The 18,127-nt window shown below is 42.6% G+C and overlaps 1 protein-coding gene across 6 annotated transcripts in view; it reads right to left on the bottom strand.

The window, feature by feature from the left end:
* The window catches only part of Carmil1 (capping protein regulator and myosin 1 linker 1), a 267,034-nt gene that overhangs the window by 83,007 nt on the left and 165,900 nt on the right, over nt 1-18,127 (bottom strand). For all 6 annotated transcript variants that reach the window (XM_052156906.1, XM_052156907.1, XM_052156909.1 and 3 more), the window contains exons 13-18: nt 17,078-17,181; nt 13,613-13,690; nt 13,414-13,490; nt 10,035-10,139; nt 6,977-7,046; nt 515-596 (exon numbers count right to left, since the gene is read on the bottom strand). In XM_052156906.1, coding sequence (XP_052012866.1) covers nt 515-596; nt 6,977-7,046; nt 10,035-10,139; nt 13,414-13,490; nt 13,613-13,690; nt 17,078-17,181 — 516 coding nt within the window. The remainder of the gene's footprint in view (nt 1-514; nt 597-6,976; nt 7,047-10,034; nt 10,140-13,413; nt 13,491-13,612; nt 13,691-17,077; nt 17,182-18,127) is intronic.

Here is an 18,127-nt window from a genome sequence, read left to right as displayed (position 1 = left end):
GGAGTCAGAACACACGTGACAGGTGACGTCACACAGTGGGGTGGCTGCCTGTGCTGGGCTCAGTGCCCCATGACCCTTTACTGTTACCCTCAGCAGAGCACTCTGCCCTCTTTCCTGTCCTCCTAGTTCCCAGGGGTGAGCTCACTTTCTGCAGATTTCCCTAAGCCTCCTCTACAGTCAGTGGCCTTGCAAAAGCCAGCAGCATCCAGAAACCATATTGTGAGCAGTTCCCCTCTCCTGCCGCACTGCTCACTCGTATGTAAGTTTTCTATGCAGAGTTGAGTTGAGTTCTAGGCTCAAGTCACTCAGTAAACCAGAGGGAATGATGCTAATTAAGCAAACATTCTGAAATAATTTAATGTCTACCAAGTATCTAAAAATGCTGGGCTCGAATCTTGACCACAGGTGGAAGGATATTTTATCATGTGTTTTAGAATTTGTATATTGGGCTGTGGCTAGCAGGCCAGTTCCTCTTGCTTGTTCCAGTAGCATTTGAGTTTCTTTTGTGACTTACCGTTGTCGGAGATATCTAAGCTGGTGATGTTGTGGATTTCAGCGATGCAGCCTTCTAACACTTGAGCTCCTCCTGATCTCAGCTAGAGAATCAGATCAAACACAAAATGAAGCCATCTCCCTGCTGCAGGGGAGCCTGAAAATCACTAACATAGCGTCTTCACATCATCAACTCCCAGTAGCTATAAATGGGGGGAAGATGCTATTACCATAGTAAAGGAAAGACACTGATTCCTATACCACACAATCCAGCATTAAGTCCCAAACTTCTTTAAAACAGAAAGGCAGGAAAAGTGGAGCTGGGTAGGTAAGTTTAACTGCTCAGTGGAGGGCTGGGGACGCAGCTCAGGGCTGGGCACTTATCTGCCATGCTCAGGGCCCCAGGATTAATCTCCAGCAGCAAAAACCAAACCAAACCAAACAACAACAAAAAGGCGGTGTGTATGAATATACACAGGCTTTTATTCTAATTCTGGAAAAGGAGCAAATCCCTTTATGGGTGTTTCAACGTCTTGCTTCTGCTTCCAAGGTTTGACTTCATCTATCCTGGGGAACAGCAAGGCAGCCCTGGGAGACGAGCTCCCCACCCCAATAGTATTTTCCTATGAAGTCAGAGCAAATATTAGAGTCTCACATCTTAACTCTCCAATAATACTAAACTACTATAAGGTTTCCCTGTAGGATGCAAAGTGCCCACCTTCCTGCTCAGGAGATGTATTCTCTAACTAGAAAAGATAAGTTATCATTTACTAGGAATTCACTACATACCCAGAAACATGAAACATTTTTTACAGCATTTATATTAGTTTCTACTCTAGATTTATGTGATACCATTTTCTACATGTTCAAAGTGATAGAGGAATTTAAAGAATCTTTGTTTCATATTACAAATGCAAGTTTTATGATGGTTTGCGGTTAAATATACAAACTCTGCTGTGCTCTACGCTTATATGTTGAGCACAGATCTTTGGGGTCACAGGATTACTTCAGGAAATTCTATCATTCATACTTTTTAAGGTGAGAGCAAATTGCTGTCAGGTGCCTTGGGTGAGAGTCGCCCAGAGGGAGACCTCTCAGGGAACAGCACTATGGCAGAGAGCCTGCCTGCCTCTTCTCACTCTCCATGGCCACAGGGACGGGTTGGATCCCAGGACTCTACAGTGTAGACACTGTAATTCAGCATGCTCAAGTCCTTTATTTGTAGACCATGTGGGAGCTGCATGTGAGGTACGCAGTTTTCCCTTGACATTAGTTCATGTCCAGGTCACTCCAACAGTCAACCCTGCATGATGTCATGTGAAGTCTCTAGGTGTGCTGTTTGGGGACTGGTGACAAGAGGAACGGCCGTATCTGTCAGTATAGACACCATTTTCTCCAAATATTCTGAACCCACAGAGGATGATTTCTCAGTTGCAAAATCCAAAGTGGGGAGGAACTGTAGCTGTATTTTGCTACTTATTCTGTAGCTTTAGCAAATGCTTACCAAGCCTGTGTTACCATGGCAACTCCAGATGAAGCCGGTTTGTTTGTTTTTTTCCCAACACAAAGTTTGAAGGATTTTAATTTTATTTTAGGTTTTATTTTAAACTTATTTGCTTGTTTTGTGCGTGCGTGCGTGCGTGCGTGTGTGTGTGTGTGTGTGTGTGTGTGTGTGTGTGTCTGTGTGTACATGCTTGGGTACTCTTAGAGACCAGAAGACCCAGAGTTAGAAGCTGCTTAGGCTCTCAGCCACTGTCACTGACGTCTCTGGAGGCCCCCAGCACAATGCTATTTTAAGAGCCACCTCTGGGCTCATACCCATCTATAAACAATGTGCTTCCTGTCTAAGGTAAGGTCAGAAATTAAATACAAACTCTTCAGAGACCTTAAAAACAACTGCAGGCCTACCTATTGCACATAATATTAAAAATGAAGGGTTTGTATATTTTGTCTTTGTAGATCTTTCTGGCAATTAATTCTAAATACATTTGTGTCACTTTGAGACTGCCAATTCTAAAAGTAAACAGAAAGGGAAGAAGACCAGCCAGGTTCTTCACTATAAGTAGCTATTGGGATGCATTGCCCCGTCACAGGTTTATTAACACTCGAAGCAGGCCCACCTAGCACAATGCCAAAGATAAAAGGAGAAGTGACTTGAGCCAACACCTCTAGAAACAGAATATGACATTCAGAGCATAAAAAGGGAGACAATTTAAGAAGATAACCCCAAGCTCCTTGGCCTTTCTGATGTGTATGCACTGACAGTGATTCCTGTGGAGAAATAAAATTGTCCAAGAAAATCCCTACACTCTCTCATTATGAAGCGCAGTAAAATATTCCTTTTAAAGAAATGGAAAATGCAAATGACATGCAGTGATCGATTTTGTTCATTTTGTAACTATTTTTAGTGATGTAGCATAGATACACAAAACTAGCATGTTTTTCAACACTCAAAAACAATGAAATAGTTGAACACATCTAGACTGTTGATGAAAGTACTTACACAGTGGCCAAGCTAAGGGAAGCCCAAGGAGGAAAAAGACCAAAGAGCATTATCAGCAGCAGGCAGAACAAGAGTGAAGGCAGAGCTGACATCTCTACAGCACACGGCCTAAAGCATCGGTTCTGAGAAATACTTCCAACTAGAAGGTGCTTCCAAACACAATCCGAAAATTTAAATAACATCTTTAGTTACCAAGAATATCAATTACATTTATAGGTTATTAGGCGCCCAGAATTCCCTTAAAGTCAAAGCTTTTCCAAAACAATAAAAGCTTTTCCATTACTGTAAATGAAAATCCTTTTAAATGAATTTGCATAATTAGAGCCATGTGTGCATATGTGAATATAAAATCATGCTCATTTGCATCCCATACACCAGCATTATTTAAAAGGAAGCAAGATTGAGCTGGGTACGGCAGTGGGTGGTGCTACATTTATAATCCCAGCACTCAGGCACTTACGGCAGGAAGGTGTGGAGCTTGAAGCCAGATTGTGCTTCCAGTCCAGGATGGACAAGAAAGCAATAACTTAACTCAAACAATACCAACAGACAATAAAAAATAAGCAAAATAGAGCCCATGTGGTTGTACACACTTTTAATTCCAACATTTGGGGAACAGGGATTGCTACAAACTTGAGGCCAGTCTACCTGGTCTACACTGAGAATCCCTGGCTACCCAGAAACGTATTAAGATCTTGTCTCAAAACCAAAACCAAACAAAACAAAACAAGCCATGGAAAAACAGAGAGAAGTTCAGGGTTACAGCATTACTGAAAAATTTAATTGTATTTCTTCATGAGACTGTCCTCCTCTTCAGGATTGGGGAGTGCTCTATATGATTCAGTTCTAAGTAAAAAGTCAAACCTAACATTCAAGCATGTATCTAATAGCCACAAAAGTGTGATAGCACATGCTTACAGCCCCAATTCTTGGGATTATCGGTTCAAGGTTATCCTTGGCTACGAAGCAAATCTGAGGACAGGCTGGTCTACAAGAGACCCTGTCACACAAAATTCAACACAGCTTTCAAAACTGTTTTTAAAGTTGTATTTATCTGATCACGAGGGAAAAGTTGTGTGGAATTCTTCCATGCTTCTGACTAGCACTCTAATATTGAAGAAAACTATGCTTAAGATAGAGAAACGGAGAAATTAATAGCAAATCAATATTTCAACATTAAGGAAAGTTTCTTTCAGAGAGCAATGCATAAACTAGTACCCAAAACAGGAAACTTATCGTTAAACCCTGGAAACAGCAAGCATCCCAACACGGATTATCCTGTAACTCCCAATACCCTTTGGGGAAGTTGACTGTGCCATGAAGAGAAAGAAGCTGAAATCCAGTTACCTTTGGATATCTAGCCCTAGGAAGCAAATGTGCAACAAAACACTGTAACCACTTAGAAGATAATTGTGTGCTTCACCAATTCTACTGAGCAGCATTCTAACACAGAGCCAGGAAGTGGGGCCACCATCCTGTGGCTCCAGCTATAAAACCATGCAAGAGCCACGGGCTATGCAGGACACTATACGGCTTGCTTTATTAGCACGGTAGATTTTCCTATAACCCATAAATGAAAGACCCAAATTAAGGCAAAATTATCATAACAATGGCCAATCCCACTGTCAAAATTAATCATTTGATCTGGATTCCCAGCATCATAAAAAGAAAACCAGAAATTCAAAGGTCTACCTTTGAAGACTGACTTTAAAAACTGCTGTGATCCCCCTGTCCTCAAATGTATCCTCAGTTCTCCTAATGTTCAGATTTCAGGAGTACACCACCATCCTGGCCTGCCTGACATTTTTAAATTACAAAATTATCTTATATGGTTGACCTAATATTACCTTTCAAGATTTTCAAAACAAAAGAAGACATTAAGAGCAAGTTTTAAACCTGGTAGACTTTGATCCAGGTCCTGTCTCAAAATAACTGAGACAGAAATAACCAATCATAATGAATGTTCTAATGATCGCCAATGTCGGTATTAACAGAGCTGCATCAGAGAGCAGGACTGCTTCAAATACTTTAGATTTCACCATTTCCTCCTATGTATATGGGGTCAGCAGATCACTCATGCCTGTCACAGCTTGATCGTAGGGAAAGAATGTCTTATCAGCCTGAAAAAGTCACCGTTGAGTCACGGCTAATGTAGTTTGGCCTGTGTTTGGTCACAGCAGTCTCACCAACTTCCTCTTCCTTAGGGAAGGACCCTTAGCAACCACCATGACCTCAGCACAACGTTAATAAGAGAAATCTTTTGTGCGGTTGGAGCTGGTTTCTACTTCATGTCTATCTTCATAAACAGAGAGCCAATGATCACACTTACAGCTCCATTACTCAAAATTAGTATTCTAGGGTTTTGGTTTTCAGCTTTTGTGGAGTTTCACACCAAAATTAATGACAAAATCCATCATTTCATATGTAACTCTTCATATGTGTGCAAATCTTACTCAGTATCTAGCATCGGCTTGGTGCCTGGCATTTTGTGAAGCAATAAGGGGACCAAGTACTACATAAACACTGCCCTTTAAAAAGTCACACACCACTGGGAAAGCAAACAAGAGCTGCATTTATAATCGTGTGAGTGCTGCATATCAAGGAAGGAGTGTGGCAGGCAGAGCCACAGACAGGGACGCAGCCAGAGAGGATGACTTAGGGTTCGTTTCCAAACAGAACTCCTTCAGATCTTGTGACAGCTTCCTAGGGGAATGCTAATCTTTCTTCCATCACGCACGTGCATGCGTGCGTGCGTGTACACACATACACACACACACACAAACACACACACAGATTCAGTGACATCATTGGTGATGGCTCATCTACACTATCAACCTAGACTGGATCTGGGATCGCCTAGAAGTCTCACTTCTGGGCATGTCTGCTGAGGTCTTCCCACATCCTTTTAACTGGGGGTGTGTGTGGGGGGGGAGTCATACATGACATAGGCAGCAGCATTCTGTGAATTGGAGGGCCTAGATTTAATTACAAGGAGAAAGCAAACGGTGGCAGCACTCATTGCTTTCTGTTTCCTGGCTCTGGCTACAACGTGACAGCTGCCTAGCTCTCTGCATCCTGAGATGACAGCAGCCTTAAATAGTGAGCTGAAATAAAACCTTCCTTCTGTAAGTTCCTTTCATCAGATATTTGTCACAGCAATGAGCAGAGTGACTAAGCATCCGCCAGTCTGCTTAGGATGACACAGTCTGACAGATTTATAAGGAAGTCTGGCTTTGACTTCAACCCTCAAGGACCGTGAGAAGGAAGGGGTTTAGCAGGGACCACAGCACAGCAATCCTAAAGGCACAGACAGGAATAGAGACTCTATTCTGACTCTGGGAAGAAGAGATGAGGAGGCCACGCTGGGAAGAGCGAGGCTCAGAGCAAGCAAGTGTCTGTAGCTGGGGCTTGTCTTCCTAACGTCCACATGAACCGATAGTTTCCCAATGAGGAAAGTCTAGGTATCCTCGAACACACAAAGGCATTTAGCCTCGATCCTTCTCTGAGGGCTCCTCTGTTGGAACTGTTCAGGGCTGCTCTGTAATTTCAAGAGATATTTTAAAGTTCCTGTCTGAAACCAAGATATTAAAAAGAGTTATTAAGAACATAGCCATTCTGTTTTACACCCTACAGATCCAAGTTCAGCTCTAAGCATTGGTCCCCTGAAGCCAATGTGCTGCACTGCTATTCCCGATGCGAAGCTAGTCGATGGCTTGTGTCAGGGGATACATCATAAAGCACTCAGGCAACAGGCGCTAAGAATGAGAGGAATGTCATTAAAAGCATTCACGAATGTTATTGGAAACGTGTTCTGTGGTGACTTGTAGATAAAATTGCAAAACACAGAACTTGTGAAACTTGCATAATGCCTTTTTCTGCTTCACTTCTCCCTAGGAAATCACAATATTACACTCACCCAGGAAGAATGTAGAAACGATTTTGAGGCTGTTATCTATTCCAGTGCTGTCAGGGTGGTCTTACCTCACAGTTGCTGAGATCCAGAGAGACTCCCTTCAAGCTATGATTGCAGGCCAGGCCCAAGAGCAGGGCCCTGAGGAAAGGAAACACACATATTAGGCACTTCACATTTCACAAGAAGATTAGTAATGTGCACACAATGGCAACCTCTCACACATATACAAAGCCATCACACACACACACATACACACACACACACACACACACACAGAGAGAGAGAGAGAGAGAGAGAGAGAGAGAGAGAGAGAGAGAGAGAGAGAGAGAGAACACTTAATAAAGCCTGGAAACCCCAACCTTTTCTGAAACACAGGCCAGACACCATACATTCTCTGTTTTTGAAAATGCCAACTGCATTTTGACAACAGTGGGCATGTGACACTCTGCATTCTTCTGTCACACAGGAGGTGACTCTATCATAAATGCAATTTTTAGAAACACTACTCATCCTATGCAAATAAACCCATAGTCCTAATTGCAAACTGAAATTAAATTGTGTTCATCATAGATAAATCCCCACCTGCATCTGCTTGAGAACCGAGTTAATGAATGTTTGGCTATTACTACGTGATTGTTATTAGTGTAGCACAGTGAGGCTGGCTTTCCCTAAGGAACAGACAGTGATGGAGTCTGGTCCTACAGTCGTCCAGGAGGTGAAATGAGGGCTAGATGAGTTTATTCAGTCACCTAACAGAGTACACAGGTGAAGATAACCACCCTGGAGAGGAGAAGTACAAGTCTTGCAGCTGTGTCCAGTATCCTAGCAGTCTGGACACCTGCACGACCAGGGCAGATGCCATATCTCTTCCATAACTTGAGAAGAGTAGATTCATTGCCCCGATCTCAGAACTCTTAAGAAATTAGATTGATTCACTGCCACAAGCAGTGGAGTCCTTCCGAAACCCAATGTCACCAAGAACACCTAGAGCCACAAGTGCACAGTGCTGCTCTTCAGTTCTACAGAACAGAGGCTCAGTGGGGAAAGGCACCAGCTACCAGGTCCAGTGAACTGAGTTCAACCCCGTAACTCAAGGTCACAGACAGAACCAATTCCTGCAAGGTGTATTTACTCAGGCACACAGACACACACACAGACACACACACACACACACACACACACACACATAGAGTAGATAAATGAAAACAAGTCAGACCTCATGATGAACTCAAAGCTGAGCAGAAGGAAGGGAAGAGACAGAGAACAGGACACAAGCAGACAGCGCACACACTAAACATCTCCTTGGTGGCATTTCCTACCTGGAGTGACACCTGTACCCAATACTCCTAAAAAAAGGGTCTCCACCCCGAGAAAGGATCTCTACCCCAAAGAGTGTGAGGGCACAGGGAATGTGGGAAAAGAAGGGATTACTTCCTGCCAGGTCCTTGAGAGTTTGTCCTCCCAGCAAGTCTCGGGACTTGTGCACACACTGAGAGCTCCAAAGTAGCCAATGCACAGCCATTCTACATGTGCAAAGGTCAACAATACTTAAAAAACTGAAACACTGTAAACTTACCACCAAAACCATCCTGAGAGTGACAGGAGGACTAAGATCATAGTAGGATCAAAATAAATATTAGCTGAATGAGTATGTCAGCGATATGATCAAAGTTAAAAAGAATTTCTATAGAATATGAACCCTGACAGCTGTTTTTTAAATTTCTTTTTATTAAACTAATAACATTTATTTTAAAATATACAATTCAGTATTGACATTTTTTATAATCATCAAAATAATTTATAATAGTTAAATGCCTCTTAAATAATACATGATGTCTTCTTAAGCTAAAAGTAATATATACTCAACCAGTTTTTAAAACCTATTTGGAACACTGAACATGATAGAAGTAGAAAAAAAGTCTCTTATGAAGCTCTCTATGAGAGGAAATTGTGATAGGTTCCTGATTAAACAGAAACCATACCATCTCCAAGCGAGAATACATAGCATTACCTGTGGCTTCATAGAATGAATTGGGTAGTGTTCCTTCTATTTCTATTTTGTGAAATACTTTGAAGAGTATTGGTATTATGTCTTCTTTGAAGGTCTGATAGAATTCTGCACTAAAACCATCTGGTCCTGGGCTTCTATTTTTGGTTGGGAGACTTTTAATGACTGCTTCTATTTCTTCAGGGCTTATGGGACTGTTTAGATGGTTTATCTGATCCTGATTTAACTTTTGTACCTGGTATCTGTCTAGAAAATTTTCCATTTCATCCAGATTTTCCAGTTTTGTTGAATATAGGCTTTTGTCATGATGATTTTTTTTTTTAAATTTCCTCAGTTTCTGTTGTTATATCTCCCTTTTCATTTCTGGTTTTGTTAATTTGGATACTGTCTTTGTACCCTCTGGTTAGTCTGGCTAAAGTTTTATCTATCTTGTTGATTTTCTCAAAGAACAAGCTCCTGGTTTTGTTGATTCTTTGTATAGTTCTTTTTGTTTCTACTTGGTTGATTTCAGCCCTGAGTTTGATTATTTCCTGTTGTGTGTTCTTTTTGTTCTAGAGCTTTCAGGTGTGCTCCTGAGAGCTGTTTTAACAAGCTACTAGAAAATAAATCTAGATCAGTGTGTGTGTGTGTGTGTGTGTGTGTGTGTGTGTGTGTGTCACACATGCCACCTCACCAACCAAACAACTTACTCTGTAAGTACCTTGTTACAAATTGATTTCCTTGTATAGCAACAACATATAGTAAATATGACTACTATTACTAGTAGTAGAAATAGTTAAACATTAGTTAAAACATATATAAAAGAATGGTCTGGATAGAGGTTTAAAATGGTTTCTGGGAAAACATCTCAAACTTTCTTCACTTTTGTACATTTGTCAATGCCCGGAACACAGCTTTTATGTGACATCTTTTACAGAAGTCTAAAAGTCACAGGAAAGACTGAACTAGAAGGCACAGCAAAGCAACATCCATTGTACACTATTTGCTGTCGACCTGGATGTCATTCTCCTGCCTCAGAAGCCTTTCTCACGGGCCTGTTCTGCTTCCCTTCTATCCAGCACATTCATAATCACAAATGTGACTTTAAAAGCTCTGGAGATGACAAATGAATCACTCACTTCAAGGGCTCAGGAGACAGTTTCGTGCCTGAAAGATTGATTTGGACCAAAGCCAGAGAACTGCTGAAAAACTGCTTGAAAGATGGAGGGACTTCCTTTCCTTTCCTGGAAAAAGACAAGATACAAGCATCAAAAGAGTGGCGGCATTCCATCCACCCTGCAGACAGGTGACAAACACAAAATCAACCATATCTCCAGAAGAGCATTAAAGAAGCAAGTATCTAAGTGAGACCACTACACCCACAAGACAATTTATTCCTGTTCTTGGTTTCTAAAAAAAAAAAAAGTCACTATATTTTAGCCCACTGATCTTCAAGAAACACTTAAAAGATAAGGAGGCCAGACTAGAGTGTTAGTCACCAAGGTTAAGAACTTTGCCACTTGACAGTCTCTGTGGTGTTCAGCGCTCTGTTCATTGGCTTGCTTGCCTCTTTGTTTCCACAGTGCTGGAGACTGAGCCTAAGACTGCATGCACGAGAGGCAGGCATTCTAACACTGAGCCACACACCAGGCTCTGTTTTTGAGACAGTGTCCTGCTGCTCTTAAATTCACTATATAGCCAAAGATAACCCCAGATTATTCAGCCTCCTGTCTCCATCTCCCAAGTGCTGGGATGATAGAAACGAGCCATTTTGTTTTGATGTCTTACTATGTATCCAAGGCTGGCCCAAAATTTGTTATCTTCCTGCTTCTGCCTTCCAGTCACAGGGATGACAGAGTAACCCCACCACTACCATTGGGTGGTATGATTAGATCAACAGGCAGACTCAGTGAGATGGTTACCTGAAGGGGAACTGAAGGACAGTCCAGAAAGGAATAGCATCAAGGCTGTATGACCAGTAACCCATTTGTCTACCACATATACACCATAAGCCTAAGCATTTTAGCTCCAACATTATTATAAAGACAAAGTGGGAAATGAAGTAGCTGGATAGTGCTTCTCTTGCTATGTCGGTCAAAGTGGATCAAGCCACACTGTTAAGTCAAACAAACCCATACTCTAACAGTTTGCAATGGAGCAGGCCTCAAGCCCCCCCCCCCCCAGCGCAATGTGCAGGCTTAGCTTGCTCTATTCTCTACGAGTCTTGAGTAGCACTTGGGGCACTTAGCTGATGCCCGTGATGCCACTTAGATGATTGCAAGTCATACAGAAGGCAGCGGGCATCTCAGGGGTCTGCCACATAATATGCAACAGCATTTTACATGTGTGGAAGTCTTTAAAAAAAAAAACAGTGATACTTGAGAGCTTTAAAAGCAATGTCTTAAAATGTGATAATCCCCAGCTACTTGTGAAGGAAAATGCAAACCATGAGAAATTTCACCTAAGAAGAGAAATAGTATGACCAGGGATAAGCATAGTTCTGATTGGATACATGACATTAGATATCTCAGAGAGTTATGTCCAGACGGTAGAGCCTGTCAGCTTCTACAGTCTGTGTAAGTGAATGTGTATTATATATATCGTATATTTTGGTAAGCAAATGTGACTTATATTGCTATTTGGATATACTTCCTAATATATTCCTAATCTTTACTATTGTGTTGTTTTAATATTCCTTAACATTCTCTGTCCCTTTATAAGGGACAGTGACCATTTACTACTCCAGTGACAGGTGGCTTGTGCCTATGAGCCTCTGTGACCAATGGCATGTAAAAGGACCTGATGTGATTCTCAGAAAACATCTTTCTGTGCCAGAACACATGTCGCCAGGACCACCCTGCCCTCTGTTATATCTTCTGAATATAGGATGCTTCCTCCCAGGCTGAAGGTGACATAGCCAGCCCACATGGGACATGCAGACAACCCAGCCTCCATGATGGGCACAAATATGAACAAAATCTGACTCACCTGATAAACAATCTATACCTCAATACAAACTCACTAATCTTAACACAGTTACCAAGAGCTTTCCAGGAGTCTATCTAAGCTAGGCGCTGGGTAGTAATAGCTTAATCATAATCTTTCACCCTGACGACAAGGCACTGGGTTAGCACTGCTCTGCTGTATGCAAAGAACAGGGCCACTGAAGACCAATCATGGCAGAATTCACAGCGGCTGAACTCAAAAGAGCTGATTATACAAAAACCTTTATAAGATGAGCTGTCATCCTGTAATTCAGCTCCTCAGTCAATTACAGCTCTGTCAAAGTGAGGCTTCGTGACCTGCCTCTAAACAAGACAGGACAGTCTGTAGGAACACTTTCTCACCATGCTGTCTGCCAGACTTGACATTCTCTAATGATACTCCACTGAGGAATCTACAGCACGATTTTGGTGTGTAAAGGCTCATCTCTCCCTCTCTCTATTTTTGTTTTGCTTGCTTGTTTGAGACACAGTCCTACGTAGTCAAGGCTGTTCTCAAACTCACCATGTGAACTGAGGATCACCTTGAATTCCCAACTTTCTTGCTCTGCTACCTGGGATTATGCACATGTGTTTCCAAATGGGAGACTCCTGAAGTAATCCACCCAAAGTATTTAGGGATATATCGCCATATTTTCAAGGCACTGGATAGAATAAAGCATTCCACCAAACTGAATTTTCTAAATAAGTCAAGTTATTTCCTTGAATATACAAGGCTTTTAAAAGACTGACTAGGAAATATGGAGAAGGCACTGTTATTAGGCAGTACCCCAGATCATTAAGGAGTGTAACGGACACAATGCAATTGATGCTGTGAGCTCATGATCCTACACGCTGAGGGTTGAGCTGGACCAACGCACAGATGGCCATGAACACTGCACCTGTGAGGAGCAAGTGCCTCTCACACTCGCCCATGCAAAGCGGCCAACGCTTATGAATGCTCGCTGCTCCTAATGCACTGCGTCAGCAAGCTTAATTCTAGAGGAGAACTAAGTTGCTGTCCTTAGCCCTCGCCTCCTACAAATCACAAACACCAGCTCCAGGGAGACCATTCTTCTTTGTTCTTGAAGTTGTTCATATTAACTTCTAACCTCATCACTGAGAAGGAGCTGAAGACACAATACCTGTCCACACGAGTGAAACCACGCACCATCACAGAGCTCAGATAAGCAGGCTAGTTAGAGACAAGTCCCTTAAAGCTTGTGTTGCAACAAAAATCCTGAAACATTCAAAGGCCCAGACTTACAGCTATGATTTAAGACTCATTTAAGATTTATCTTTCGTGTATAACATTGACTTTCCAAGCCAGGCACGGTGGCCTACGAACCTGTAATCCCAGCTCTAGGGAGGCTGGGGCAGGAAGATAGGCGTGAGTTTAGAGCAAGCTGTACTGTGAGGCCCTGTCTCAAACAACAGCAACTACTCCTTTCATCAGTCACTATGTGTTCATTATCCTCACAACACTTCTCAGAGGAAGAGACTCTAAGGCCACAATGGTAGCAGGGGACAGCCATACCTGTGAGAGAAGACAGATCTGGAGAGATTGAGCACGGCGAGACACTGAAGGCACCCCCGGAGGAGAGCGCTGCACACCTGAGGAAGAAAGGCTACGTTTGCACAATTCCACATCTATGAGAATATTGTACTAAAGACACAGGCCTCCATCCCACCAAAAGAGGCATTCCAAGAGGCAGGGCGGTAGGAAGAGGCATTACCATCTCCAGAGAGCATTCTGCATTAGATAGATCCAGGTGAACAATGGTGTTGGGCTGGGCCAAAAAATTGTACATGTGCTAGAAAGGGACAAAAAGTAAGTAAAGGTTAGGCTCTAGAGAGACACAGGCAAGCCAGTGCTTCAAAACAGTCACCCACATGCCCCGGACCTTCTCGGCTGTTTCTCAGAAAGGTTTGCAGATGTTTCTGTTATTCTATCTCCTTCTCTAGGAGCAAAAACCCATAGGGCACTTAAAGTAAAATTACACAGGCAAACAAATACGGCCAAGAAGAGACTGACTGACACACACACACACACACACACACCTTTACACATGACTTTGATTCCTTGATTAGTTTGATTTTTATTCTGTAATTTGAGCATTGCTAACCAATGTTAACTCCTGAGTCTAAAATGCCTTGTGAATTGCAGTCACCCTATCAAAATCCAAGTCACCGTTCAAAGTGTTGAGGAGAGCGCTATTTGAATTTGAGCCATAGATGGTCTCAGGGTGCGTTCTCTTCTCTCCAACATAATAATCTTTTCTTTATCTTTAGAGACTTCTAAAAATCTAACACTATTGTCCTGAGGAAAGTATTAGGAAAACAGCACAAAAGAAAAAAAGGACATCCCTCTGATGTCCTTTAATTTCCCCAATGTGAGCAGGAGCCAGAGCTCTCCAGGGGCACAGTCCACGGTTCCTGCCCCAGGTGACAACCTTCACGTCTCCTGTGCTTCACTGGGTGCCACCAGTTACTTAAAAGCACGCACAAGTCTATGCTGACAGAGCCTCATTCCTCAGCCAACACTCAAGCAATGCTGCAGTGTGACTCTACGGTACTTCAAAAAATTCCTCACCAGCAAAGAATTCAAAAGAACAACAGACTAGCCTGCAGATACTTTGGAGTTACCAGGGGCCCAGGACCGATTTCTGGTTTAGCAGAAAATGTTGCCTTCATTTATTCGAGTCCCTCAGGCTCTGGATCAACAGTTACCTACCTTCCTTAAGGCATTTTATTTTGGCGTGGCTTTGCTTCCTTCTACCAGCAGGGGGAGCTCTTCCCCCCTGCCCTTCACAAGTGGCTTTCCCAGAAAGCACAAGGCCAGGTGAGTATGTGCACCTGCTGAGGACTCTCCAGCCTTGGTGTGTCCTTGGCTGGGAGCCCATGTTCACTCCCCCCACTGCACTCCACTGTACCCAGAAGCAGACTGGAACAAGCTGTACCCCCGGAACAGGAAGCGCAGAGATTGTTATTCCTGTTCCTACTAGAGATGAGTCTTATTATTTAATCTCGGCCTCTTTTTATTCGCCTTTGCATTTGTTTCATTTATTTTATTTTACAATATTTACTTATTTATTTTATGAGTATGCAGATGAGTGCATGTATGTGCACCGTTTTCACATACACAGGAGCCCACCGAGATCAGAAGAGGCATCAGATCCCCTGGAGCTCGTGTTCTAGGTGCTGTGGGCTTCCGTGTGTGTGCAAACCTAGATCCTCTGCTAGAATAATAACCCCTGAGCCATCTCTCCAGCCCCTATTTTATGTTGTGAGACTGGGTCTCATCCTGTAACCCAGACTTGCCTGGATCTCACTTTGTAGCCCAGACTGACCTCAGCTCATGGCTATCCCCCTGTCTCAGCCTCCTGAGTACTAGGTGTCTGCCCATATCCCACCTCATTCACCCCTCACACCAGCCCTCCACTGTGCTACCATGCAAGCTGTGGCCTTTCCCACGGAGCTCCTTGCTCTGTCTCAGGAGGAAGTGGGTTTAAGGTTCATCAATGACACGAACACTAGAGATGAAAAATGGGAAGCCAAGAGACAGCAGGAAACAAGCTCTGTTTGCCGATGTCAAATATGTATGTGTGTGGGGAGTTGACTTAAATAAACACACACACACACACACACACACACAGAAAGCTTTCATGGTCCCTACCTTATAGGTAAAGAAAAACAAAATAAATGAGAATAAATTCCAGCATTTCTCAACTCTGTGAAATAGTCACTGTGGTGGTTTGAATAGGTTTGGCCCCCATACACTCAATGTTTGAGTGTTTGGCTCATGTGGAGTGACACTGTTAAGAGGTGTGGCCTTGTTGGAGTAGGTGTGGCCTTATTGGAGTAGGTGTAGCCTTGTTGGAGTAGGTGTGGCCTTGTTGGAGAAAGTGCTAGACTGTGGGGGGTGGAGGGGCAAGCTTTGAGATCTCACATGCTCAAGCATTGCCCAATATGAAACACAGTCCCTGCTGCCTGCAGATCATGATGGAGAACTTTCAGCTCCTTCTCCAGTACCATGTCTACCTGTACGACACCATGCTTTGTGCCATGATGATAAAGGACTAAACCTCAGAAACTGCAAGCCAACCTGAATGAAATGTTTTCCTTTATAACAGTTGATGTGGTCACCGTGTCTAGTCACAGCAATTGAAATGCTAACTAAGACAGAAGTGTACAAATGAAGGTCCTTTCCAGATGCCCACTACCTGCATGCCCTGTTGTCAAAGGGAGATTTCTCTTAAACTGTGACTGAATAAACTATAAACTGCATAGTGACCAGAAGGGACCACAGAATGAGCTCATAACTAACCCCCCACAACACGAGGGTCTATCAAACATATTACTATTCATGGGCATAAAATATCATGTTAGAATTGAGGAGATTCTTTTGTTTTTTAGATTTATTTTACATATGAGTGCTCTATCTGCATGTATACCTGCATAAGAGAAAGGGCATCAGATCCCAGTAGAGATGGTTATGAGTCAATATGTGATTGCTGGGAACTCAGGGCCTCTGGAAGAGCAGCCAGTGCTCTTAATGTTGAGCCATCTCTCCAGCCCCTGGAATAAGTAACCTGGAATACTTTTCTCTCTCTGTGTATGTCTCTCTCTGTCTCTCACTCTCGTCTCTCTGTCTCTTCCCCCCCCCCCCCCCCATTTTACTTTCATAACTAAACTCCAATGAGTAGCTCCTGATTACTTTTATTTATGGAATAGTCTATCACTGGGGTTATCCTAATAGCCCCTCTTAACAGCAATATAAATAAACAAAAAAACAAAAACATTAAAAAAAAAAAAGATTGAGGTTTGTACCCTCAGTCTCGGCAGTGGAGAGAATGAGTTAGGACAGTCATTGTGAGCTGGAGACCAGTCTGGCTGACTAAGTAGTGGGCTCCAGGCTGACACATTCTCTCAAAACAAACAGCACCTGCATCCCAGCAACACTATTTAATGATGAAACAGCATTTCCAAAAAGGATTTGAACCTCAGTATCATTAAGTGAGAAAACAACTTAATTATGGTGACAGGCAAATTCAATTACAGCAGCCCCTGGAGTTTTCCAGCACTTCACCAGCTTTCAGTTGCAGAGCATGGCGAGGGAAAGGCTGGGACAGCAGGCTTAGAAGTGATGGCAGCCTTTCTGAAAATGGCCACTCCAGGGGCTGGACCAGGGGGAAACTTACCGAGAGGTCATCTCCACGGAGGGCATTCCCTGAGAGGTCCAGGTGGGTAAGGGTAGAGGCAGTCAGAGGGTTGGCACTGAGGGACTGAAAAAGGCTGTTCACCCCTGCAACAAGAGAAACTATCAAAACTCAGCGTCCACTCTCAGAAACAAAATGAGGCTCCTGAGTTTCCCAAACAGCCCTGTAGTCAAATGCAACTGCCAGACCGAGGGGCCAGAGCTGTCCTTGGAGGGGACCACTGATTGTGGCTTCCTTGGCATTCTGGGAAGCCAGACAGCTCACAGACAACCTGCACTTTAGTCTCCAAGAACAGAAAGTGTTTTACTTCCAAGCCCCAGAATGACAAAAGCCATTTAATCTGATAATTTTGAGCCTATGCTTAATCCCATCAGATGATTCTGGACTTAGTAAATAGTGTTTAAATGATACATATACAAATACTGGGCATGTTTAAGTATTGGACACTTGATAGAGGAATATATTGCTTCTTTTAAGTAAATATATATGTACATATATATATTTACCTATAGATTATATTTATATGTATTACAAAATATATAATGCTATATCTATAATATAATCATATATATTATAAATATGTATAAATAACATCACATTTACATATATATGTATATGAAAAGAGAGATGTTTCCAATATTCTTTGCTGAAAATCCAACCTACACTAGAGAGAGTGTCTGAGCCTCAAAAATCAGCTGACAATGTACAGGCTATCTCAGGGGCAGACACAGACAGATCAACACAGGGGGCTTCCATTCCTGGGGGCTCTGCATCTGTGGTTCAGACACCATCACTGAAATACACTTTTTTTTTTAAAGTTACAGTTTAGATCTGACATCCAGCACTAGAGAGGCAGAGGTAAAACAGGATTACTAACAATTTAAAAGGCAGCCTGATCTACATTGTTTGAGGCAAGACCAGGCTACCTGAGACTAGAAAAAAAAAAAAGCCTGAGCTATATACTGAAACCCATCTCAAAACATAAAAACAAAAAGGCACACAATCTATCATGAGTACAGACTTCTTTCATGG

This window comes from Apodemus sylvaticus, chromosome 14, assembly GCF_947179515.1.
Source record: "Apodemus sylvaticus chromosome 14, mApoSyl1.1, whole genome shotgun sequence".
Taxonomy (NCBI): domain Eukaryota; kingdom Metazoa; phylum Chordata; class Mammalia; order Rodentia; family Muridae; genus Apodemus; species Apodemus sylvaticus.
Note: the sequence above shows the minus strand (reverse complement) of the source record. Positions and strands in the feature narration are given on the sequence as shown.